The following is a 26,668-nucleotide window of genomic DNA, read 5'->3' as shown; positions in this document are numbered from 1 at the left end:
GGCTAGTTTGGCATCGGTTGCCACATTATTTCCTATCGAATGCAAGCCCCTAGCGCTAGATGACTGAATTGACTTTTTGGGCTCCCTAGTTGACTCCCACATCATAGTCTTTTCCGCTAAATCCTCGAAAAATTCCCACCCTTGATCCTCATCTTTATCCATGAATTTACCTTGGCACATAGACTCTAATAACGCGGTGGTTTGACTATCTAAGGCCTCGTAAACTATCTTGCAAAGTCTCCATTTTTCTATTCCGTGGTGGGGGCATTGTGAGAGAAGATTTTTGAAGCGGTCAAAGAAAATCCAAAAAGACTCGTTTTCCTTTTGATGAAATTGATTTATTTCATTTGTAATTCGAGTAGTCTTATGATTTGGAAAATACTTTTTAAGAAATACCACAACGAACCCCTCCCACGTGGAGATAGAATTAACGGGAAGACTATATAGCCATTTTTTAGCATTCTCCTTAAGCGCAAAATTAATGAGCCTAAGTCTAATTGAATCTTCCGTTAATTGGTGGAGCTTTTGGAGGGAACAAACTTCCTCGAATTCTTGAATGAAAAGATAAGGATCCTCACCCTCACTCCCGGTAAATTTAGGTAACATGCTAATATGATGAGCTTTGATTTCAAAATTGTTCCCATTTACGGGAGGAAGGGTGATGCACGAAGGTTGACTTGAACGAGATGGATAACAACGATCCTTGAGTGACAGGGCCATGTTTACTATCGGTTCTAGAACTTCTAGGGTTTCGGAATCCGAAGAGGACGAGGGAATCTCGATTATAGGTCTTACTAATCTAGACGATTCGTTCCTAACCCAAGTAGTTCGCATAAACTAGATAGTAAACACGTAGCAAATAAGTGCGAAGAAATAAAACAAACAAAAGAAAGGGTGTAAAAGTGAAAGAAAAACTTAATTCTAGGGTTCCCTAATAAAAATTGAACTAGACCTTGCTCCTAACGTTAAGGACCACCAAAAACTCGATAAATCCAAAATTATTCGGACCGGTCTGGCCAGTTTGGAGCAGGCATTGCCAAGAGGCCAATCTCCGCGCTTAGACACCAAACCTTAATCGGCCAGGTAAGCTTTCGCTTGCCTAGACACCGAAAAGTCGGAATAATTAAAGATTACCTCGTCTTTTAGGTACCTTCCTAGTTGAGCGCGAAATCCTAGGGGCTAACGTCTAATTCAATTTTATTAAAGGCTAGGTAAATGCAAAATGAAGTAATTAAGTCGTTGTGGGCCAAGGAAAGAGTGATGAAATCCCTCCCCTTATCTTGTGATGGGTTTTGCCCTTAAGATTTATTTAAAATGATGCACCACACAACGAGATAATTAAAGCGATAAACAACTATGGATGCTTAAACTACGTGTCCTAATCTAGAGAAAGAAAGAAATTAACGCACCTTAGGGTCCTCCAGCGATCACCACAATTAAAGGTACGAAAATTTAAAAACAAAAAATTAAAATCTAAATGATGTGCCCTAAGTGTTAAAATGCATGATGCAACACATATTTAATTCTATCTAATATTTTTGGATTTTAAATATTTGATTTGTTTGTGTTTTTTCAATTTTCAAATTTGTTTGTGATTTTCTAAATAAAAAACGAAAAATAAGAGTGGAGAGATACGGGATACCAAAGCACGCTTCCAAATTCCGAGCAAAATTTGTCCACCTTACTCCATAATCCCGAATAATCCTCCTCGAAATAAAAACAAAAATAGTGAGAAACAAACTAATCCGAAAGATTAAAAATAAAGGTGCGAAAAATTAATTTTAATCCCCGGCAGCGGCGCCAAAAACTTGATGTGCTGGAAATATACCTTTGAAAATCGCAAGCGCACGATCACCGTTTTAATATTTAAGATTCGATCCACAGAGATTAAAATTATTTTCGCAACCTATTATTTCTTAACCTAGGCGAATTAGAACACTTAATTAGAGGAATGGGGTATTATAAAACAAATTTTTATCATTATAAACTTTAAAAAAAATCTAAGCTTACTTTAGAACTAATTATCAAAATTTAATAGACCAAATTAATGCAAGCAAACTCGAATACAAAGCTTGTTAAAACAGAATTTTGTGACTAACTACAGCTGCCAACTAAGATTCCAAACACCGTGCCTCGATTAAAACAATCAGCTAGTACTATCCTAAAACTAAATCATGAAACAAACAAAGCATTTAACTCAGAATTTATTTAAACCACCAAATGCCACCAAGAAACTTAATCTATTAAAATTAAATTAACATACGAGGACTCAGCCATCAAATACTCTCGACACAGAATTGATACAAACTTAATAACAGAACAGGCAGCTGACTCGGTCAAAACCAAAACACTCCACCTAACAAAATAATCAAAAATTCTACCGCATCTACTGGACAAAACATACTCGGCTCGGTACTGAACTCGGAACAGACTCGACAGAAAACGATTCAAGAACTGGAAAAAGAAAACACAGAAACGGACGCAAGGACATCGAACTCGGAACTGACTCAGCCAATTACAGACTATAACTCGGACTCTAACACATGACTCGAAAACTACAACTAAAGCAGCAAGCAAAACTTCAAGAACAGAACAAACGGCCAAGTAAAACTCAGTAAAACTCGGACAAAATCAACATACAAAATGATACAAACTCGACAAAACAAAGAAAAGACGACTAAAACAGCAGCCAGACTCGCAGCAAAACTAACTCGAACCAGCATATAAACTCGACTTTGACTCAGTGACTAACTCGGCAAAAACAGCAGAACTCGGTAAAAGTGACTCAGTTAAAAGAAGACATAACAAAGACGAACTCGGTGGACTCGAACACACAGCGAGTCGACTCAGTAGCTCGGAAGAGGGGGTTTATGGGTTGTTTGTAAAACGAAACAGAGTCATTTAGTCAAAAAAAACAAAACAGGGGAAAGGGTAATTATATGCTTTAAGAAAGAAAAACAAGAACAGTAGATTAACTAAAACATTCGAGTGAAAAACAAATGCACTTTAATTAATAGAACGACAAATGTGATGATTTTGGGATTTTAAATTTAAACCCTAACACAAATTATTTTTGTGCTAGGACTTAATTGACTATTTCAAAAGATAACAAATCTATACTAATCACAAGTTTAATCATCCTTCATTTCCCAAAAGCTTAAAAGCATGTGGTGGTACTTAGAAGAATCATACAACTTGGAGAAAATTAAAAAGACAATATAAGATCAAGCTAAAAGAAATTTGCACTAAAATAAAAAGTGTTTACAAATATGGTATGAAATTGAGAGAACAAAAGAAGATCTAGCACTATACTACCTACCAACTAGGAAAAGACTAGGTTAAAAAGATGATGATTACAAGTAAAGAGATGGGGGATTTATAGCTAAAGATTTAGGGTTTAGGGGTAGGGTGGCTAAATCTTGTCCATCCATGTGCCATGTGTGTTGGGTAGATCATAGCCCTCCATGTGTCCCCTTACTTGCCAACTTTCTTTGATTTTCTTCTTTTCTTTTCTTTTTCTCCCTTTTTCTTGCATTTTCTCTTCTTTCTTTATTTATCTACAATTTCCTGAAATAAAATAAATAAGCGATTAATACTACGAAAATAAACAAAAAATAGGCACTCAAATATGCAAAAATATGGACTAATCATAAATCTATATAAACAAAAGCATATAAAATGTATCTGGCACCTGGTGGTGGCAGCAGCTCTGTGAACAATTTGGCTTGCTAGAAACGATTTAATTTTTAACAAGGTACGCATCTCAGAAAAAGTTCTGCAAGAACTACTATTCTTACGGGTTTCAAAATGGGGCAGTGCCTCAAAGACAATTTCTTTCTCTCATGTTCCCCTGTGGAAAGTAAACCCAGTTGGAGCAATAAATGTGCATCATCATCTTGATGTCTCCAACTATTGAAATGTATGTCTCGATCAGTTCCATGCAGTGTGCATGGTTGATGCGGCTTGGACGTTTTGTGATAGGGGACTTCATAGGGGAGGAATTGGCGGTCTGATCAAAAATAAATCTAGAACCCTTTATTGCTTCTCTGGCCCTTCTCTCTCCAAAAATATCCATGAGGCCGAAATTGAAGCCGTGCTCCATATTCTCAGAATCATTATAGAATCTGAGTTACACACTAGCAGGGTCGTGGTATGTCAGACTCAGTTACGGCCATGAATGCAATTTATGAGGGACTGGATCGTTCTTTTCCTCTGCTTTGTCCTGATTTTGATATACAATCTCTTCTGCATGCATGCGTTACTCTGAACTTTGTCCCCTCTCAGCTTAATGTGGAGGCTGATTCTCTGGCACAAAATGGAGTTAACAAGAGTGGGCTTTGCAGTTATTGGGCTTAAATAGCTCATTGGGCCAGTAAAGAGTGGCTACTGTGATTTTAAATTTGAACTAGCATATCTCGGTATTTTTTAAAAAATACTGCACTATGTATATTCAGATTTCAAATCCTTCTTCTATAAGCTTCTTTTCGCGGGCTTCTTTTCAAATCTCTGATTAAGTACTGTGAAATATCCATGGGATAGAGCTGTGTTCTATCAGTTTAACTAGGCATGCCTATAGGTCATAGAGAAGTGGCTGGGCATATCCTCCCGGTTTTCCAAGTTTATTTTAAACTTTTCATGTTTCCCAAGGACTATCTCTGCGTTCAGTCCCGTTGGCTTTTGTACTACATATACTGATGCATGCCTTTACAAATCTCCACCTTTTCCTACTCCATCTTCAGTTTGCTCTCTTTTTCTTCCTATCTGTTACTTCAGTGGAACACCTCCGGGAGTCCCCAGAAAAAGACACACACAAGATTAACATCTATTGTGTTGTAGTTCAGGAACCCTCTCTGCTGGGTAACACAAAAAGCATTGGAGCTCTTATGAGAGATGAGCATGGTGGAAAGGTCTGGGGGGCTTTGGGCCCTTTTAATAACCATTCGGAAGAGCAGGCCATCATGGCAGCCATCCAGTCTGCATGCATTTACGCCCAGAAAAACAAGCTGCACCTGACTCACATCGAAACTTCTCACTGGGACATATATGAACTCATCAGGTTACAGGAGCATGTAATCATCCCTGAAGATCAACTGGAGGGTTTCCGCCTGTTCAACACCATCCATACCAACCACTACATAGAGGGAACCACTGACAGACGCATATCTTGGGTTCCCGACCACATGAATGATCCGGCTAGGATCATGGCTGAGTATGCACTTGAAAACCTAACGGCTTTTGTCGAGATTCCAGGCCCACGGGTCATTGGTGACCTGTAGTTCTATCTGGACCGTGATATGGGGCTTGTTATAGCTGGCCCTGATGTCGAGTTGCTCCCTAACCTAGGGTTAGGTGACGTGGTGGATGGTTCCCCTCCTCGACCATCTCTCAAAAGAAAATGCGGCGAAGACTATTCGGATTTTCCTCCTTCTTTCTTCCCTGATCTGGAACAAGGAAGCTATGGAGCTACTGCATGAAGGCCTCTAAAAATCAGGGCTCTGGATTCTGAAACCGATACCCCCTCAGCTCCAGTTCAAACCGATCATGGTAATGTGTACTCTTTTGTTACCTCGGTCAAAGGCAAAGAAAGGGCTTATGATGAACTTGCTTTCTACAACAATGGTTCTCTCACTAAGAAAGCAATAAGCATTCTTGACTCTGGTGCTTTACTCCAGTTCTCCCCAGTCTTTGGAAATCCAGTACTTGATCTCGAGGCTCACATTGGTAATGGTCTCTTTGCAAAGGATATTCTGCATCATGCTTGCCTAGACACGCTTGGTATAGTCTCTTCAGTGCTGTCGAACATGGAATGTGCTAAAGCTAGTAATCTTCAAGACCTAGAGGACATGGGTCTGATGTCTGTGAACAGTGTTCTGTCAGAGATGGGCTTCGACCCAGCTCCCAAAGCAAAGGATGGTTCTCCACCAGCAAGCGTCTGATTTTCTGCTTGCAGTCTATTTTAGTATCTACTAGTAGCTAGTTCTTGTTTCCTTATTTTGGTTTTAGTGTATCGTCTGCAATTTTCTCGGGGTTTCTTGCCCCAGCCTGTTAGGCTTTTTAGCTTATGCCTTTTTGTGGTTGGTCTCTGGATCCAACCTTGTAAGACTTCCCGAGATCGTTTCTAATATATATATTTCGCTTGCTTTTCAAAAAAAAAACTATTTTTATTTATATATCACTTCATACGGTGTAACTAAAGTACTAATTTAGGAAGATTGTACTTATTAATAAAGAGTGTTGTGTTTATGGAATAAAAGTTCTCCGCGCAGGGTTACTTTCTTATAGTTCATATATTTCTATATTTTCTAATAATTTTAAATTAGAATAATATTACAACTATTGAGATTTATATCTTCTTATTATAAAATTTGATGTTAATATAATATTAATAAAAATTGAACCTAGATTATCTTAAATAAGATCTGCTATTCAATCTAATAGTTCAATTTTAGTTTGAAAAATTTCATATTACTACAAAAAAAAAAAAAAATCAAATTACAAATTTTAGTTATTACCATCTTCCTATCGCAGTTATTACTAGGATGGTATCATATTTTTTAGCGGGAATACAATTTTATGTGGGCTCTTGAATCAGCATATTTTCCTGCATAAATATAATTTTATGAATGGGGATTGGGGCATTTGGGGGCTATTGAATCCACAGCCAGCTCAAATGAAGGTCCGGGCTAAAGATGGAGGGTGTCAATTTACAGGAGCATTTGTGCCATATACTAATGATATAAATATATGATAAACATTCTTACAACAAAAATAATGAATTTATTCTAAAAGATCAGACACCATTTATGAATGGCATATGGATTCTGACTTCACATACTTCATCAAACTGACAATGGACAATCAATTGAATAATTAAGCAAGCTGTTAACAAATGTCATAAGTAGTGGAATTATGACTGAAGGTGGATTGTAAAAGAAGAGAACCATGGATGCCTCCATTAACTCTCAACTACCATATATTAAAAATCCAGACCCGAACTATACTGGAACAGTATAAGAGAATACGCTTCATGCAGACGTATTTACAGAAAACTGAAATACTTTCAGGCACAAGCGCTCAAGTAAAACTCTTTCCAGGATCTTTGTAAAATGTCGATCTTCACTGTTCCAAATAAAAACAAAAATAATAAAAATCTCAAGGATCTTGGTCGCCGGCCTGAATATTCAAAACTTGGGACACCATAAGCTTAGATAGCTCACTAATTGCAGCTCGCACCTGATAATCGTCTGGCTCCCTATTATTGCCTGACCATCCTGTTGACTGTGAGCTTACCCTGGTGTATTCACTAGCAGCAGCCCTGGTTTTTCTTGTCGTAGCAAGAACTTTCTCCAGATCTAATTGTGATAATGGCCTGGGTTCCTGAAAAACAATAGAATACATTGAAGACTCGGAAAGAGGGGCCTGGGCAGAAGCATTAAAGTTATGACCATTTGACAATAGCTAGAACAAGATGAAACAAGATTTAATTTTTCGATGTACTGTGACCAATATAATAAAGAGACCACGTATTGAAATTGAGCGATTTTAGAGTCCCAAAAAGTTGGACAATTTGCAGATATGCATGTCGTCCTGGACACCTATCAGAAACATTGGTCACTGCAACTCCATTGTACTGATTATTACATTGTTAATAATCCCCAAAACTTTGTTACCAAAAGTTTTCTACTGTACATAAGTATTGCTAGCTTGGACTAGGGGTGGCAAAATCAGACCCGACCAGATAACCCGACACGAATTCAACACGTAAAGTATGAATCCGGGTCAGAAATTTTCGGGATTGGGTTAATTTCAGGTTGACCCAAAATTAACCTGAATAAAGCTAGTCATTTTCGGGTCGAATGCGGGTTACACGAAATTATGGATATATAAATATAAAATGTTATATTTTTATAAAAAATACATATATTTTATATAATACTCCCTCCATCCCAGTCAATAGTATACATTGGGGGACGGGATCGCAGCACGGATTTTAATGCTTCAATATAATATAGTTCTGTAAATTATTTTTAAGATTTTTTTTTTGTATAAAAGTATAACATTTATATTTTTATACAAAAAAAGAAAATTTTAAAAATAAGTTGTAGAACTATGTTTTATAAGAGCCTTAAAAAGCGTGTCGAGCAGTGAAAAAGAAACGTATACAATTGACTGGGCCAGAGGGAGTATAATTTATCCAAATTTGCCCAAAATTATGTATATATAATATTTTATCATCTAATATTTTAATTTAAGAAATCTTTTATTTAATATAATATAAATGAATTTATAAGATTAAACTGACATTTATTAAATTATTTGTTATCAAAAAAATATATATATTAATAAATTATTAAGGGACAGGTTCGGGTGACCCGTGGTTGTGCGGGTTAGGTTTGGGTTGAGTATTCTGACCCATTAAAATTTTGGGTCTGGTTTGGGTTTGGTCAAATTTCTGACCCAAGTCTGTCCACCCAACCCAAACCAAACCCGACCGATACCCAAAATTACCAGCCCTAGCTTGGACCGTAAAATATTCTAAGCCTCTAAGTTCCCATAATCATGTCTTATATGTATCATTGTGAAAACCCTATGATGTCATGGGGACAAATCATATCTTAAATTTTAATAATCCTCACATTTATTGAATGCAAGTTTATTCCAACAGTCCAACATTCTGTCATCATTTTGATTCCATTTCTAAATTTTTACGTGCAAAAAACTAACCAAAATCCTACAATTTACTTTTAATTACAATATAGTTTTGGCAATGTGGAATTAAAGCAGTATTAAACCACCTAAAAAACAATTAACACAACGATCCCCAATGCTGATATTCTAGATTCAGAAAATGTCATCCCTCTGCTTACCCTAAATTAAAGAATATACATGCTACCTCTACTGCAACCACACCACAATTAAACCATAGCTAAAGAGTTGTAGCCATGATTTTAGTGTGTAAAGTAGTGAAGAATTTTGACAATCTTCTGTAAAAACATTGGTCATATTCCAAAAAAACAGAGTTTCCATTCAAAAAGTTGAATTCTAACCAAAGTTATTGCATTTATACATCAATAATGAAGATTATTTAAACTTAACTTAGTTAACTATTATCTCGTGCTAGAAGCTGGAACCCTCTTTATTCTTGTTGCCAATAGTTGTGCAGTGCCAAAGCTCAAGATAAATTTGTGTTAGGAATAACTCTGACACTACAAGAGTCTCTAGGTAGTATGAGATAAAAAAATTTGCAAGGCTATAGCTTAGCGAATAACCCTTTCCTCTTGGTAATAGAAGATGAGGGTTCAAGCCTCAGTAGAGGCATGTGTGCGTTCGCACTCTAATTTATGTTTCGATCATGACCTAATAAAAGACAAAAGTCTCTGATACAGAAAGAAATTTTATGCTGGAACAATTTCTCCAAGTTCGGGGAAAACTTCTTATTATATCCAATACATCTGATGCTAAAGGAAACTGTTTCAAATAGTTTTGGTTCTGAAAGAACTTTAAGCCTCAGTGAAATTAACATCAAAGTTTATACTGCTTTATCGGTGAGCTGGGTTTAAGTCTCTAAGTGGTGAATATAGGTAGTCAATATAGCACATAGTACACTGGAGTTCCTGTGTGTAGAATACATCAATTACGATGCAGGGCACTTCTCTCATGGCTGTTTAACTCCCAAAATGTCTAAAATTTTATGACGGTCAGATATTAGATTTCTAAGTAGCAGTTTATACTTCGCTATTCAAACTTGAAATGCATGGACGAGACTAATTTATGACAATGAGATACTGACTGCTAAGTACGACAATCATTCTACTTGACCTGCTACTGGTTGGTAAAAGTTAAAAGTTTGTGCTTCGGAAAAAATAGTAAAATATCAATTAAAGTGTGACTTAAAGTAAATATAAAGGACAAGAATACAGACCGAAGATCCGTTTCCACTCTTTTCAGCATTAAGGAGGTCCCTGATTGGAAAATAGGCAGCCTGCTTGCAGAGCTCAAGAAGATCTGAGCCAGTATACCCATCACATAAACCAGCTATGTGATCATAGTCAATTGAATTCTCCACTCTCTCTCCCTTCAAGATAACCTTCAAGATCTCAACTCTTCCCCTGCGGTCAGGAATTCCAATTTCAAAAGCCTGAGGAAGACGTCGAAGTATTGCTTCATCAAGCTCTGATGGACGATTAGTGGCAGCAAGAACCATCACCCTTGCATTTTCTACATAAACATATTAAAAATAAATAAAATCCTAGCAATAGAACTCTTAAGTATAAAAAATGTAACAATTGCACAGAAGCAAATTTCCCTGATCCCCAGAGCAATATTCACATCAATAACATGGAAAGAGGAAAGGAGAGATAGACTTTAAATCAAGAAATATACATCAAGTAAAGCTAAATAATGGTGTTTGGGGAGAACATACGATCAGTAGTGAAGCCATCCCATAAAGCCATGAACTCAGTCTTCATGTTTGTTAATGCCTCATGGTCACTGGAACGGCGCTGGCCCAAAAAGCTGTCGACCTCATCAATAAATATAATAGCAGGCTGAAGCTTATGGGCCAAACTAAATACAGCAGCCACTGCAAGATGATTTGCAAATATAATAACAATAATAACATTTATATTAGGACTAGAATACATGTAGGGATGAACTTAGTGCAAGATAATTGAAGAAACATGATTGTTTGAAGAAATTTTAAGGTAAAAAAAAATAAGCCTCATAATGAACAGACAAATACGCGTTCAATTTGAAACTAATTTAGAAGAAACAACATAGAACTAAAGACTAAATTATTGACAAAATACACTCACCAAGTTTTTGTGCATCACCAAACCACTTGCTCATTAGATTTGCTATTCTTACGTTAATGAAAACTGCCCCAGACTCTTTTGCAATAGCTTTTGCGAGCATAGTCTTTCCTGTGCCTGGAGGTCCATATAACAACACACCTTTCTGTGGACCAAGGAGTTTACCATGCGAGAAAAGCTCCGGCCTAAGAAGTGGGAGAATGACCAGTTCATACAGAGATTGCTTAATAGTTTCCAGCCCTCCAATTGAATCAAATTCAACTTCAATGTTATCAGGATTAATAACATCACAGGCTATAACATCCTGTAAATCATTATTTGACAAGTTAGACGCAAGAATTACAAGATCCTACACACTCATAAGATGAAAGGGTGAGAATGAATTTTTGTCAAAGCATATGCTATGAACTTTATAATATGCATCAGAAATGTTAAAATTCTCGTAGGTGATAATGAATCATAGATGCCCCCCTTCCAGGGGGCTCTCTATGGCATGTCATAATGCTAGGCTGCTAGGTTTAAATATGCAATTTAGCAAAAAAAGAAAGAAAACGATAGTTGCATTCACTTGGGAGAAAAGAAAAGAAAGATATAAAAAATCTCCTGGAAATGAAATTCTTAGCAAAAGAAATTCAAATTGTCGTGCAGTAGATCAAATTTAAGCTTGGTCAAAAAACAAAGCCACAACAACATGCAGCGTATCATTAAAATTCAAGGAACGTGTCAGTAAACACGAACCTGATTTATGTCATTAAAACTTAATAGGAAACTTCAATTTTGTAATCACCACAGTCCCGATAAAAATCTGTGCTAAATAAAATACATTTGCCCCCCATGAAAAATAAGTTTGAGATATAGCAGAAGGTTTAACTTCAGAAGAAAAACAAAAGCAAAAATATTAAAAAAGATTCAGGTGTCGTTTGGCATTGTTTTCAGTTTTTAGAAACATTTTCATGTTTTCTGTTATGAAAAAACCATATTCTGGTTATATATTTTCAAATAACTTTTTTTTAAAAAGGGCCAAACACCACATCTGTTTTCTGAAAACTGTTATCTGTTTTAAAAACAAAAAACAGTTTTCTAGTGATGAAGCTAAACAGCCACTCAGAAACTTGGTTGTTTGGCATTGTTTTTTGTTGAAGTGTACAACCAGAAACTTATAGTCTCCGATAGAAATTTTAGTGTATGCTTAGCCTCTAGAAGCACAGAAAATATAAGATGGATCTAGTCAAAAACCATTACTAATGACACTCTAGGGGTGCAAATATTGAATTCCTGTGATTTCAGAAACAGAGAATCTTTAACTGCCACAAAGGCTCTGTGCAGTTAAATAAAAACAAAACCGCGAAACTTTCAAACTGCAAAAGTACTTACTTAATAAAAGAAAAGGATAGAGGATGCCTACAAGAGCTATATGTACAATATAAGCACTCGGTACATAAAAGAAAACTCACAAGTTCTTCATTAGTTCATTTTCTTTTACCTACAATTCCAAAATGCATTAACACGGTGTAAAATCACAATATTCAAGTTCTAAATTCCTGCTTCCATAATAAATCATATTCAAGTTAAGCTACCCAAGTACACCAAGCCTCCCCGAGTCACCATGCTCCTAAATTTGGCATTTGATCATGATACGGTACTATAGTTTTCACCATAGTGTAATTAAAAAGGACCCTTTCTACAATATACATTCAAGTAACAAACCTATTTATTCTTAAATTTTTAGATAAAGATAACAGCCTCGATAACAGAGGAAAAAAGATCGAAAGTCTATATAACAGTCCACTATAACTTCAATAAAAATTAAGTCCTTACCATATAATCAAGCAAACAACAAAACATATTTACAAAAAAGTAAGTACATAAGAATACGTAGGATGCTACTACCTCATAGGAATTGGTCTGAATGAGGGGCCTACCAAGGCGCTTAGCAATCTCTTTTTTTGTCTCAAGGGCTTTCTTGGAGGCCTCTCGGTTCGGGTCAAGCTGACGGATACCCACAAACAAAACGAGGCAACTAAAAGCTGCGCTAGCTGCATACAAGACCAATTCTTGGAAAAACTTTGTTTCACCTGACTTCATCTTAGGATGATTTATTAAGATTTGGTTGTGTTTTTAAGGGTTTCGCAGGAACAGGTTTCTGAGGACGATGAAGATGGTTTATGTTTTTTGGTTCAAGAAATCCAAGTGGGGTAAATTACTTGTGTGTCCTCATGGGACATGGATTTTGTTATGTGAAGGCAGTGTTTGGATTGGTTTCTGATCAAGAAATCTCCCAGGTCGGTTCCTAGTGCACTGCACCGGGACAACCCATGACCCACCTTCTAGACTTACAATTTAATATTTTCAGTTTTATGATTTTATCTGCTTATTAATCTTGAAAAAAATTATATTAGAATACAATTTTCGTATAAAAAAAGTCATATAATTAAATTTATAAATCTCAAAAAATTAAATCAGAAAGATATGATCATTGATGATGCCCTTTAAGCTTCTTTAATTAATTTATTTTATATAGGGTCAGTTCTATGGAACACATAAAGATATTGAAATATTGGAGTATAAAATTGGATAAAATTCATAAATTATTATTAATATAATAACATCCAAATTGACTACACCCCTTAAGTGGTGTCGATTTTGATTTTAATGAATTGTATGTGATTTTGATTTTGTGCTTGATTCATATTTGAGAGTTGATATAGATTTCTTAGATCACACCATACTTTAAAATCTCATCATCTTATGAGATTAGAAAAAACCTATACGCATTTTTTTTGAAACTAACCCATACGCATTTGAATATCACCTGAATATCATCAGATTTTAATAGATTTTAAGTATAATTTAAAATCTTAATTGAATATCATTACATTTTTAAGTATAATGTAAAATCTTGATTGAATACTTCTAGTTTTATAGAATAATTTAAAATCTCAACTGAATAGCTCAAAATTTTAATAAATTTTAAAAAATATTAATTGACAAATATAAAATTTTTTTAAAATTCCAATCGAATACTGCCCCTTAAAATTTTACTTAACGGGATAATTTTAGTTTAAAAGGTTTACATGTTTTTTTAAATTTTATATGTAATTTTCATCTAAAATACTTTCAAGTAGGGATTTTATATTATTGTAGATGTATTGGACAAATTTTAATAAAAAAAAATGCATCCCTCAACTAAACAGGTATTTTACAAGATCTTCTTTTTAATTTTTATTTATGATGTTTATTTGTAATATCTTTTTATTCACTTTTAGTTAAAGATTTTAGCATATTGGAAATACTTACACTATTCAGCAAGTATCTCCAACCAAACAAAATTATTAGTTAAAATTATTTTTATAATAATCACAAATAAGAAATAAAAATATTATCAATTTCGGGAAAACATATTTCTTAAGGCTAAAAAATTAAACAAGCTTTTCAAGCTATATTTTTTTTTTCAGACTAAAAAATTAACCAACCTTCTCAGACCATATTATTCGAATTACAACAATATTTTACATCGTGTATTGTTATATTAAAATAACATATTATTTATGACAATTATAATGATAATATACTGTTTTCGAAAATAGCCCCAACTAAAGCACAAAAACTTACTCAACTAATTTTACTTAAATAATATTTTATATTATTTTAACTAATCATTTTAGTCAAGTTAGATAAATTGATAATAAACTTAACTAAGAAAAATGCAAGAATATTCAAATGTATCCTTTTTCTTTTCTTACAGTATAACTTTACTTCTCAATGTCAAAATAAACTTCAAAACATATATATTTTTCCAAATTAGTCAAGCGGGGCCTTTGAATTAAATTATTTCTTTAGAATGATACGAAAGAAGAAAGAGTCAGCCAAAAAGTTAAGTCACAGATATCACGTCGCCACATTTAGGCGTGGTTGATAAATTTTGTTGAAAAGATAATTAATTATGTTCTGTTGGGTAGTTTATATTTGTACGACAACACTATATATTGTACTACATTGGCAGTACAAATGACTTAAATTCGGATTTGGAATAATTTACTAAGTTAATCCTTTCACAAATAGAGTTTGTTCAATTTTACAAGCATTGTGGAGTGCACTGCCTTCTGTCTTTCATTTCAAGAATTGTAATAGCTTATCGTGCCTGTACAAGTACCACTCTATTAGTGCAAATTTGTGGTGAATTTTAGCGAAGCTTACAGGTATGTGTGCTTTTTTACTGTGTAATTCTTTTTGTTCTCAGAAGTTCGACAAGTTTTTCATTCTGATAGGCCTGTACAAATGCCTGCACAAATTTTATTATTACACTTGTTATTCGAGAGAGATTAAAAACTCCCGACTCGACTCTGTTCGTTTATCGTAAGACTTGGAAAATTATATAAATTATATAATCACTTGTCTTTATGCGTTTTGCCGATGCCCCATGGTGCATGTTGCATGTTATGTAGTATTTCATTGTAGTCTTGTAGTTCTGTATTGAGTTTCTAAACACTGCTCTTTGCTGATGTATAGATAATCTAGTTTAAATGGAAAATTTACGGGATCTCGAGATAGAAGAGGGCAAGGAAACAGAGATGATTCCTCCGTGGACAAGTCACATTACGATTCGCGGATTAGTTGCTAGTATAGTTATTGGGATCATTTACAGTGTGATAGTAATGAAGCTCAATCTCACCACTGGTTTTGCTCCAAACTTTAATGTTTCTGCGGCATTTGTGGCTTTTGCATTTATCCGTTCTTGGACAATGCTACTTCATAAGGCTGGATTTGTTTCGCGGCCTTTCACAAAACAGGAAAATACAGTTATCCAGACTTGTGCTGTTGCGTGTTATAGCATTGCCTTTGGAGGTACTCATCAGTTTAATTCTGACATTGCGCGAATGTGTTTTGTTAATATTTCTTGTTATTTACTCGGTGCAATTTTTAACAATTTAACGCTGATGAAAGGTGAAGGTAAATCTGTTATTTTATGGCCTAAAACTTGATTGCTAATACATTTGATATGGTATTTAGGTGGGTTTGGTTCATATGTTTTGGGGCTAAATAAGAAAACGTATCTGCAAGCTGGGGTTGATACGGAGGGGAATCCACCTGGTAGCTACAAGGAGCCAGCAATTGGTTGGTTAATTGGTTTCCTCTTCGTCAGTAATTTTGTTGGGTTGCTGACATTGGTACCTCTCCGAAAGGTATGATTTTGATTATCTTGTCAGTACTTGCATCTACAACTATATCTGATATATATGATTTTAAGGAAGAATTGGTTATGATTGATATAAATTGGTCATTTGTGTTGTTTTAAAGGTTCTGGTAATAGACTATAAATTAGCATATCCAAGTGGTACAGCAACAGCAGTGCTGATCAATGGGTTTCATACCCCCAAGAAAGACAAAAAGGCCAAGTAAGAAATTTTATCATAGTATGTAATCTTTGCCTGAATAATAAAAATTGGATACATTACATACTTTTATCATGATCTTGTCGCAGGAAGCAGATTCATGGATTTGTAAAATATTTCTCAGTCAGCTTTCTCTGGGGATTCTTTCAGTGGTTTTATTCTGGTGGGAAAGGTTGTGGATTTGCAAACTTCCCTACATTTGGGTTACGAGCCTGGAAACAATCGTGAGTAAATAGAATACTAGAGCTTTTGTCATTTTTTTATCAATACATTAAAGACTTATAGCACCCTATTACGTTTCTTATTCTTCATTTATCACTGATGCAAGTGACTGCATCTTGCAGATTCAATTTTGATTTTAGCTTGACATATATTGGAGCTGGGATGATCTGTACTCATACAGTGAACTTGTCTTTGCTCTTTGGAGCTGTGCTTTCTTGGGGACTAATGTGGCCGCTCATAGGAGAACAAAAAGGTGTCTGGTTTCCCGAAACACTACCAGAAAGCAGCATGAAGAGTTTAGATGGATATAAGGTTTCCTGATATGCCGTAATTTCTTTTCATTGTTTGGAAAGTTTATTAGTGCATCATTAAACTTATTTACAATTTCCAGGTTTTCATATCCATTGCTCTCATCCTAGGAGACGGGATCTACAACTTTTCAAAGACACTATATTTCACTGCCAGTAGCATCTATGCCAATTTGAATAAGAAAACTAACCGAATATGTAAGTTGAGAGAATCATTGAACTGTTCCTACAATTCGTTGATATTTGTTGGATTGATTTTTTGTCTCTAATTCTCTATGCAGCTTCAGTTGATGATACATATGCCCTTGATGATCATCAACAAAATGAATTATTCCTTAGGGACAGAATTCCCTTATGGTTAGCCTGTATGGGATACATGCTCTTTTCTGTCATCTCAATTATTCTCATCCCTCAAATATTTCCTCAGCTCAAGTGGTATTTTGTTCTCGTGACCTACGTTCTTGCACCTTTTCTAAGCTTCTGCAATGCTTATGGAGCTGGGCTGACTGACCAAAACATGGCTTATAATTACGGAAAAGTAGCCCTATTTATAGTTGCCGCTTCATCTGGGAAAAACAATGGTGTGATTGCAGCACTTGTTGCATGCGGTCTAGTAAAATCTATGCTTTCAATGGCTTCAAATTTAATGCAAGATTTAAAGGCAGGGCATCTAACCCTCACCTCCCCTCGATCAATGCTGCTAAGTCAGGCCATTGGAACAGCAATAGGTTGTGTGGTAGCACCCGTCACATTCATGATCTTTTACCATGCTTTTGATATTGGAAATCCTGACGGAGAGTACAAAGCTCCATACGCTATCATATACAGAAACTTGGCAATTTTAGGCGTCGAAGGTTTTTCTGCATTGCCTCACCACTGCTTACAACTTGCTTACGGGTTTTTTGCCTTTGCCATATTAGCCAATCTTGTAAAAGATATATCTCCAGAGAAGGTAGGGAAGTGGATGCCACTTCCAATAGTGATAGCTGTGCCATTTCTCGTCGGGGCTAACTTTGCTATCGATATGTGCATGGGGAGTTTGGTTGTTTTTCTGTATGACAGGCTAAACAAGAGGAAAGCCAATTTTATGGTTTCTGCAATTGCATCAGGTTTGATCTGTGGAGATGGCTTGTGGATTCTTCCTGCCTCTATTCTTGCATTGGCTAAAGTCCATCCTCCAATCTGCATGAACTTCCTGGCTGCAAAATCTTAGTGAAGTTTACTTTAATCAAATGTCATTTTTTAAGGGAACATGTATTTGCACACCAAAGCTATGTAGTTGAAAAGTTTTCAAGATTTCCCCCTTTTTCTGATGAGAAATATATTTAAATATTTATAAAATATGTGTTATATACTTATATTAAACAAAAAAGAAAGAAAGGAAAGAACCTAAAAGGGGGCAAAGTGGTAGTTGAGAGTTGAGACTACATTTAGGTGATTTGGTAGGCACAATGGTAGGCAGTAGTTGGGGAGTTTTTGTTGCTTTCTCTTCTCATCGATCACCCAGATTATTGTCTTATTTACACTAATTTTATAACAAAACCTGTCAAGATTAATTGGATAATTAAAAATTTAATATATTTGATGAGATATAGAATAATAATTAATTATGAATAGTTACTGTTTTTTTGAAAATATTGAAAAAAACTACATGCACGGAATTTAGTGTCAATCATCAATATACTAACCGTGGATTGTCATACTCAGAAATGTGCAGCTAAAATGAATCCCAGGCCCAGGCCCAGGCCCAGCCACAAGAGTTGGTAACTGATAGTGATGCAAAATCTACATCACTAGTACTCCAATTCACACCAACCACTCTAGTCTTCTCTAGATTGTTCCAAATCCCGTAAAGAAAATCATACGCGTTATTTTAACAAATACTGTTATTTTTTGAATATATACTCCCTTTTTTAAAATATTGCGATTCCAGAATTTTAACGTACACTAAAAATTTATAACTTAGATATTATTCAAAATCATAACTTACCGTAATTCTTTTAATATCAAATTTTGATGTTTCAGATTTACAACCCACACCAATATTTTTCGAATATGTTATCTTTTTTAAACATTGCAGGTTCAGATTTTTAACGAATATTATATTTATAATTTAGATGTGATTCAGATTCATAACTTATGATGAATTTATTTTTCTCATATCAAAATTTGATGTTTCAATTTATAACGTACACAAATATCTCTTTTAAAAAAAAAAAAAAAAAAGTTTTAACAAGAAGGTGCATATGGTAAATATAAGAAACGTCTGGACACCACAGTAAATTCAAAAACCTGAAGGGTATAGAGGTATAGATACAAAAATACTTGTATATAAATTTGCTTGTTGAGATTGTGTTGGTCACGCTCAGTCCTGAGAAAGTAAGCTCCCAGCCCATCACATCATTGTCATCTGTGTGTAAATGTGATTAAAGAATAAAGAATAGAAAATGAATCTAAATCTCGTTTGAATATTATATACCAAAAAACAAGCGAAAAAAGATGAGCTTTATGTAATATTTTTCGATAAGTATTATGTGTGAGTGTATAAATATGGGGTTTTGTGAAAAGGGTTTGTTGAATATTTTGTGTTTGTTTAGGTGCAGGTTTAGCAGGAGGAAAATATGGGGTCAGATCCGAAAATTCATGTGTTTGAAGAAGTGGCTAAGCACAACAAGACTAAAGATTGCTGGTTGATTATTTCTGGGAAGGTCAGATCTTTATTGCCCTTTTGTTCTTTCTTGAATTTTGTTCGAATTTTTGTGATATTTTAGATGGATTTTTGGAGTTTTGTGGTTTAATTGGTTGATTGAATGTGTTTGTGTGTAGAGATATGATGATCTTTGGTTGACTTGGGTTGTTTTCTTGATTTCTTGATTTATTGTGTTATATATGCATAGGCAATCTAGATGTATATATGTCATTCCAAGAATGAGATGCATAGTGATCTGGGTGATAATTGATATAAACGTGTTATCAGTTTTTCTTGTGTCGATCTGTAAAAGTTTTCTTTTTTACCCAAAACCCTGATTCCTGCTAGAATGAAATATCTGTGAATCTGTAAAGTTCCCCTTTTCGATTTTCATTACTAGTTAATAATTGGTAATTCTTGTGGTATGGTTTTGACTTTTTAAAGTGTTGATCTTGGTAATTTCTGTGTTCCTCTCGAGTCTATGTGATTGAAGCCTCAGGTTAGCTCAGGGGTTATATGCCAATCATATAACTGAAGTTTTAATTTGGAATAGATGTAGGAGATTTGTTATATGAATAATTGGAAACAAATTTGCATATTAGTTTCTGGATTGAAAACAGCATTGTATTGATCATGCAGATATCATGTCATGCTACAATTTTTTTGGATTTGATGTCAGTAAATAAACACATTGTAATTGTCTAATGTCTGAATGAACATCCCTCATTTCTGCGACCTGGACTCAGAAGTCCAACATGGATTTGAATCCAAGTATCAGTCTAGAATATATTGAAGAATTTCTTCATGTTTTTTGGCCCAGAATGTAATGTTGTACCCATGACGTAGTGTCGGGGTGTGAGTGTCAAATAAAGAGTCTGGCCAACACATGACCTCGTTGACGTTTGGTAGGAGTTTTATATTTAAAATACATTGTGAATTTTGGTTGAGAAAAAAGTTGCTAATTCAAGTTCTGATTATAATTATGTTATTGTTAATTATTAGTAGTGACATTATTATTGTTTTCATTACATAATGATAATAAATTTCCAATACCTTGTGATCTTTCATGCTTAATAACCCCAGTCTTACTATTTCAGGTATATGATGTAACTCCTTTTATGGATGATCATCCTGGAGGTGATGAAGTACTGCTTTCATCAACTGGTATAGTGTTATGTTATACTGATGCACCTTATTCATCTACAAAATCACTTGTAGCTTTTGTTAGGTGGGCTCTTAAATAAATTTCAAACTTTTGTAGGCAAAGATGCAACTGATGATTTTGAAGATGTCGGCCACAGTGATAATGCCAGAGAGATGATGGAGAAGTATTACATTGGTGAGATAGATGCTGCATCGGTGCCTCAGAAGCGTACTTTCAGTGCACCAAAGCAAAGCAACTACAACCCTGACAAGTCTTCAGAGTTCATCATTAAGATTCTGCAGTTTCTTGTTCCCATTCTCATTTTAGGCTTGGCTTTCGTAGTCCGACAATACACCAAAGAGAAGTAGTTGCACTTCCTAAGAATTTGATGGTTGGTCATGTTAAGCCCTTGCAAAGTCGGAACTATACCTTTGTTTAAGTTATGTGATTGTGACTGCCTAATTTGAATATCTAGTATTCTAGTCCATTATTGGTTCTGTAGTATTGGATAGTCTTGCGGAACCAGGTGCATCACCAACTATTAAACTGTCTAGCTAGTTGGGTTACAGTTTAAAACTTTTTAAGTTACATTTCTTTTTATAATGGACCCGTTGATCTTTGAATATACGTGTGGTGTTTAAATATTCACCAGTTTTGCTGTTGGACCCAATGCAAAATTATGCATCTTAATGATATTGGCTGTGTTGCCATGAAAAAGGGGTCACTGCCTAACTGGCCGCTCATTTTATTTTAAGTAAATTTTCTAGTATCAATTTAGGTATGTAACGCGAGTTGTGAAATAATTGAATTTGATTAGGCAATGATTTTGTGAAATAATTGAATTGATTGTGCAATAATTTAGCTGCAACCAGAGTACAGAGTTTGTATTTACTGAGAGACTGCAGAATTTATTGATCAATCGGGTTGGTGGAATGATTAATCAGGTCATTAATCAAAGATATTAAGATAATATAATAATATTTTGAAATGAGCTCGAGTTTAAAAGCTTTTGGCTCAGCTAGGTGTTCTGGAAACCTATGCCGTGCGAATGATAAATAGCTTATCAAAAGAAAGATTGATATGATCATATATCGATAGACTCTGGTTAAGACGAGTTTTTTCCCTCGGTAAAAGCTGACTAGTTCAGTGACATTCACATCTAAACTATTTTCTCCTCAAGAACTGCATAACTTAAACGAGCATGTTTTTTATACTTTTCGCGGACCTGACTTTTATGTTACTTTCAAGGACCATTACTTTATCATCTCAAATCAGAAGCCAGTAACTGATGACTGATCTATAATTTCCGGTCATAAACAAGGGTTAAAATTGAGAGAACAATAAACATGAAACCTGTAAAGTTGACAAAAGAAAATAAAACGCTGAATTTTTTAATAAAATATATTCATTTATTTTTGGGATAGTTAGACATTAGAGAGTATGGGATTCAACGTGAATACATCATTGCAAACATGTAGGGGAATTTATAGTATAAAAGCTTCATACATTTTCCTGATTTTGACTCTTGAGAAAAAGGGAGGTAACGACTGGCCTGAACTAATTATACTGGATTCTGGCCTGAACTAATTATACTGGATTCCCAACAGACTTCATCTGCAACTGAGAGCATCAATAGACACAGAATTGATTAGAAATGTATGATCATTTATCACTGTTCCAATCCTTTTAGTTCAGAAGATAGATAGACGGTATATATTGACACTCCCTCCCCTCCCCAAAAGAAAAAGAAAAAAGAGCAGTGGAATCTCTCCATAAATCTTACACTTTAACCCTTTTATTCTTGAAGTGAGGAAGCGTCAAAATAACCATCATATAACAGTAAATACACCCATATGCTCGCTTGAAGCATCGGTTTGAGAGGACTTGGAAGGGTAACCTCATAATTCAAGGCCAGGTGAAGGTATCAAAGATAAATTAGCGAAAGGAAAACCTCCAGACTTAAGCTATACCAGGAAGGGGGTTCTCGATCTTGTTGTGAAGGGTGACCACCAAGTTGTGAGCATCGTCCAGGAGCTTCCATACATCTAGATGTCCTGCCATGCCATTACACTCTTTAATTATCTCATCCATGCTACTGTACTTTTCTATAATAAGTTTCCGCTTCTGCAATACAGATGCTGCAACAGCATAAAGCAACAGATCTTCTGTTGGTGGGGCTTGCTGTCTTATCCTACTCCATGCAGACTTCCCGATCCCAGCCCGAATCGCTGCCTGATCTGCCCACATTACTTCCCAGAGGCAAATTGTTTGTTCGAATGTTAATTCCCTCCTGAAGAGAACCACCACCATCCTATAAACGAAAAAGCAATCCTCTGCCTGAAGCTTCTCCAAATGTTTAAACAGATGAGAATCTTTAAATTTAATAATTTTAGACACTCTACTCAATTGCCCTCTAATCCCGACCTCATCAAGCCTAAAATTATGCCGAGCCTTCTTCATGAAACCAACAAAGCACCAGAAAGCTTCGTGGTCCTCTGTTATCACTGTAATAATTGGTGAAAGCAGATCACTCATTCCTTGGCAGTAGCCAATTTCAGGGTCGTACAGGGCATAAGCTTCTAGAATAGCAACAAGTCGAGCAGCATGAAAGATTTTGTAAGGCTCAAGGTGATCGTAATCCTTAAGCCCAACAACTTCAGCAGAACGTCTTGCCCTTTCCTCTGAAACTGCAGCCTGAGTTGGAGAATATGGTACCCATTCTTCATTGGCACGGATTGCATCTAGCCGTATAATACGCTGCCAAGTAGCAAAATCTTCTGATATGCTAATGTTTGATCGATTTTCCATATTTGAAGAGGAGTCTTCACTAGAGAGCATCTCAGGATCATTCTCCTCCTTAAGAGCTGTCGAGGAAAAACTAATGCTTACTTCTACAGACGAGTCCGAGTCTGATGACTCTGTATCAGAAGTATTAGGATCTGTGATTCGTTTTGAACCATCATATCTATCAAGTGCTGCATTACTGAAGTCATTCGAGTAGTCAATAGATGGGCTCATATCTTCACTGGATAGAGATTCCCTAGCACTGACAACATCTTCAGAATCAGCAGAATCCATGCTTTGGGTGAAAGTTCCGCCATCTTCGCTGTTGCTGGTTCTACCAGTTTCCTTTATATTTAAATTGTCATTGGATTTTAGAAGTCGGCGACACTGTCTTCTGAGTTTCTCGTATTCCTTCCTACAACCACATATTGGAGATACAAAATTGGTATTGCTAATGCACAAAGCTTAAAAGGTCTCCCATATTAACTTGCAGAAGACTACAAAATCAGCTCAACATACCTCCTCTTTGTTCGTAAAATATCTCTTTCCTCTTTGGAACTATTCAAGTCATAACTACAGGAAAATCAATCAGACTGGTTAGGCAATAGTGTTGCAGTGCGATGTTAATTTACACACCGCATGCAAATGGAGATTGACAGCAATGATAGTAAATCCTAACATCAACTTTTTATCAGATGCTCCAAATCTTTGTTTAGCTAAAAAGCTAAGATTATTTGCTTTAAAATAATCTTAGACGAATTCAAGCAATAGAGACAGACAGAAAGCAAGTGCATCAAACTGGGTCCTTTATCAGAGCATAAAAAAGTTCAAAGTAATAGCATTCTAACTAAACAATAGCAAACAAGAAAGGAAAAGACGAAAAGGAGTTGCCTCGGAATGATTTCCAGAGATTGTATATAGTAAACTGTAAAAGCATTGGAGCTGGACTTACATACTACTATACTAGCAAACAGTATATAATCCTGCCTTGCAGCTGACCAGAGAGAAATATGGAGAATTTGAAGACTTTAATGGGAATGACTATGTTTGCTAAAATCATAGATTCTGCCTAGAAGCCGGTCGGTGTTCAGTCTTATACTAAAGAACAAACATGTGCCCCAAACACATAGAAAAAGATTTACAAGCATCTTAAATGAAGAGGACTAAGAAGGTGAATAACGGTCTTGGTAACGAGATCTCTCCCTGATAGATAAGATAGAACTGAATGCATACTTGTGTGTTAAAATTTAAGGTCAGCTTTATAAAGTATGCTCAAATAGAAGATGCTTACACTCCTAGAAGAAATGGCCAGACTTCTGCCCTCAAATTAGGATGAACACCCTGAAACAAAATTGAGTTACAAAATTATAAAAAATCAGCCAAAATATACGCAGAAACTTTCCGTATTATGATTCAATGACATCAATATGGAGAGGAAATTACCCCACTGCGTATTTTTTTCAAAAATCGGACTCCGCCATCACGAAGTTTCCCATCTGGCGTAAACAACCTTCTCCATTGCTGAGGTGAAAGTGCATGTTTTCTCTTTCTACGAGACCATGGAGATTTAAGACGACTCCTGTAATTTAATACTAGACAAAGTTAAACAAGACACAAGAAAATAATAATTAAGTAGGTGACTAAAGAACCTTCCAACTAGTCTGGTACTTAGACTTTAGCCTGGTATTGTCACATAAAACGAAAAGCATAAGAAATTCCACTACAGTATTAAGTTCGTCAATGTTATTTTACAAGAGATGTGACACAATGGGTAACATATAGTTCTCAGACCATAATAATATCTTCCCTTTGTACATGATTTGTTTTGTCAACTAATCACTCAAATTAGACAGCAATAACTATGATCCTAGTCTAAACACAAACAAAAACAAACTTCCACCAAGAACAGTTCTTCCACTTCATCACATCTTCAAAATTTGATATATACTGAAAATATTAACCCAAAACAGACAGCAAAATGCTTAAAGGGGCATAAAACGGAAGACCACTTTTCTGATTGCAGCACACAGCTCGGAAAGCCGAGTCTTACTATTTCTTCAGCACAACAAAAAGCTCCAAACAAGCAACAAAAAACTAAAAATCAGATTTGTATCAAAGACGATCCTAATCTCAAATTCAATAGACATGACGGAGAGTCAATTATACATCTATCATCTTCAAAACCTAGAAATAAAATTTAACGGCAGTAATTAGAGATTGAACTGCAATAACAAATCACAAATTCGAGTGACTTAGATCGAGATCTGCATCAAAAAACAGTTACAAAGTCTCAAAGTATGAGCCAAATTAAAAATATAAAAAATAAACAAACATAAAAAAAAACGTAAGCAAAACTGACCGATCAGAAGAAGAACAAGAAGAGGCCGGAGAAGACGAAGTAACCACAAACAAAACTGATCTCAAATGTATCCACGACGACGGCGACGACGACGCCGACGATTTCGAAGACGAAGACGACGATGACGAAGTTTGACTTCGTCGTAGAGCTTTCATTTATCAACTTCTCTCTCTATATAAAATTCTAGGGTTTAAATCATCAATTCGCTTCTTTCACTCTACTGTTTACTGCAATTGAGTTCCGGTGAGTCAAGGCGGAGGCTAGTTGAATAACGGCGGCATTGAGAGGAGGAGCCTCCGCCAGAATTCCGGTAAGTCCGCCGGCGCCGGTGGTGAAATTGGTGGCGGTATAGAAGGATTGAACATGAGAAGATGATAAATTTTATGACGAAAATACCCTTGATGAATATTTGTGTATGAATAGCACGCTATAGTGGAAATTGAAGGCAAGCAAAGCAAACTGCTGAAACTCGTTCTTCTCTCCCAACTGCTTTCCCTCTTTTCACTACTGCTGCTACTGCCCCTCTACACTTTCCCTTTTTATTCCCCCACTTTCCTTTTCTTTTAATAATAAAATAAAATACGAGTATGTCACATATTTATACTATTTTGATTTTTACGTCCTTTTTAGTTACGCAAGGTAGGAATATTTTCAGCGTTCGGACAAATTTTTGAGTTTTGTTTATAACATGAAAATCTAAATTAAAACTGGTGATATAATTTCCTTCAGATCTTTAATTTTTTATTGTTGAGAGAATATGATATTAATTTAAATAAAACAGTTATTTAATATGAGTCTCGAATTTGGATCTCTTATATAATTATTGATAAAAATAATATATAATATGTGATGATATTAAGAATTGCTTCCAGTAATATTAAATAGGTCGAACATTTTTTTAATTGATTGTTGATTGTTTTAGACTATATTATCATGTATTCCTTTTATATTATATTAT

General features: G+C 35.3%; 4 protein-coding genes across 8 annotated transcripts; 2 read left to right on the top strand and 2 right to left on the bottom strand.

Moving 5' to 3' along the window:
• Window positions 1-6,835: 6,835 nt before the first annotated feature.
• Window positions 6,836-13,073, bottom strand: LOC108224277 (uncharacterized). Of its 2 annotated transcripts, XM_017398807.2 has the most exons (6): window positions 12,702-13,073; window positions 10,815-11,115; window positions 10,424-10,582; window positions 9,923-10,218; window positions 7,234-7,377; window positions 6,836-7,119 (listed from the first exon to the last, which is right to left on the bottom strand). In XM_017398807.2, exons 1-6 carry the CDS (start codon window positions 12,894-12,896, stop codon window positions 7,117-7,119), a joined length of 1,098 nt encoding a protein of 365 aa, XP_017254296.1. In that variant the 5' UTR covers window positions 12,897-13,073; the 3' UTR covers window positions 6,836-7,116. The 2 variants fall into 2 exon arrangements, with proteins under 2 accessions (XP_017254296.1, XP_017254295.1); XM_017398806.2 differs by having other exon boundaries at window positions 6,925-7,377; window positions 12,702-13,036.
• Window positions 13,074-14,844: 1,771 nt separating this feature from the next.
• Window positions 14,845-18,030, top strand: LOC108224634 (metal-nicotianamine transporter YSL3). The gene is made up of 8 exons (XM_017399311.2): window positions 14,845-15,010; window positions 15,321-15,656; window positions 15,822-15,994; window positions 16,110-16,207; window positions 16,294-16,428; window positions 16,549-16,738; window positions 16,818-16,932; window positions 17,016-18,030. The coding sequence occupies exons 2-8, from the start codon at window positions 15,335-15,337 to the stop codon at window positions 17,945-17,947; spliced, it is 1,965 nt and encodes a 654-aa protein (XP_017254800.1). The 5' UTR covers window positions 14,845-15,010; window positions 15,321-15,334; the 3' UTR covers window positions 17,948-18,030.
• A 990-nt stretch (window positions 18,031-19,020) lies between these two features.
• LOC108224635 (cytochrome b5) lies at window positions 19,021-21,192 on the top strand. Of its 4 annotated transcripts, none has more exons than XM_064080344.1 (4): window positions 19,021-19,041; window positions 19,338-19,442; window positions 20,521-20,587; window positions 20,685-21,192. In XM_064080344.1, exons 2-4 carry the CDS (start codon window positions 19,356-19,358, stop codon window positions 20,933-20,935), a joined length of 405 nt encoding a protein of 134 aa, XP_063936414.1. In that variant the 5' UTR covers window positions 19,021-19,041; window positions 19,338-19,355; the 3' UTR covers window positions 20,936-21,192. The 4 variants fall into 4 exon arrangements, with proteins under 4 accessions (XP_063936414.1, XP_017254801.1, XP_063936412.1 ...); XM_017399312.2 differs by having other exon boundaries at window positions 19,026-19,113; window positions 19,332-19,442; XM_064080342.1 differs by lacking the exon at window positions 19,021-19,041 and adding an exon at window positions 19,072-19,113.
• Window positions 21,193-22,211: 1,019 nt separating this feature from the next.
• On the bottom strand, window positions 22,212-26,258 carry LOC108227892 (rab GTPase-activating protein 22). Its single transcript, XM_017403274.2, has 5 exons — window positions 25,711-26,258; window positions 24,795-24,930; window positions 24,643-24,692; window positions 23,871-23,924; window positions 22,212-23,766 (listed from the first exon to the last, which is right to left on the bottom strand). The coding sequence occupies exons 1-5, from the start codon at window positions 25,863-25,865 to the stop codon at window positions 22,527-22,529; spliced, it is 1,635 nt and encodes a 544-aa protein (XP_017258763.1). The 5' UTR covers window positions 25,866-26,258; the 3' UTR covers window positions 22,212-22,526.
• Window positions 26,259-26,668: the final 410 nt, after the last annotated feature.

This window comes from Daucus carota, chromosome 6 (genome assembly GCF_001625215.2).
Source record: "Daucus carota subsp. sativus chromosome 6, DH1 v3.0, whole genome shotgun sequence".
In the NCBI taxonomy this organism is placed as follows: domain Eukaryota; kingdom Viridiplantae; phylum Streptophyta; class Magnoliopsida; order Apiales; family Apiaceae; genus Daucus; species Daucus carota.
The sequence above is the reverse complement of the archived record's forward strand: the minus strand, read 5'-3'. Positions and strand labels throughout refer to the sequence as shown.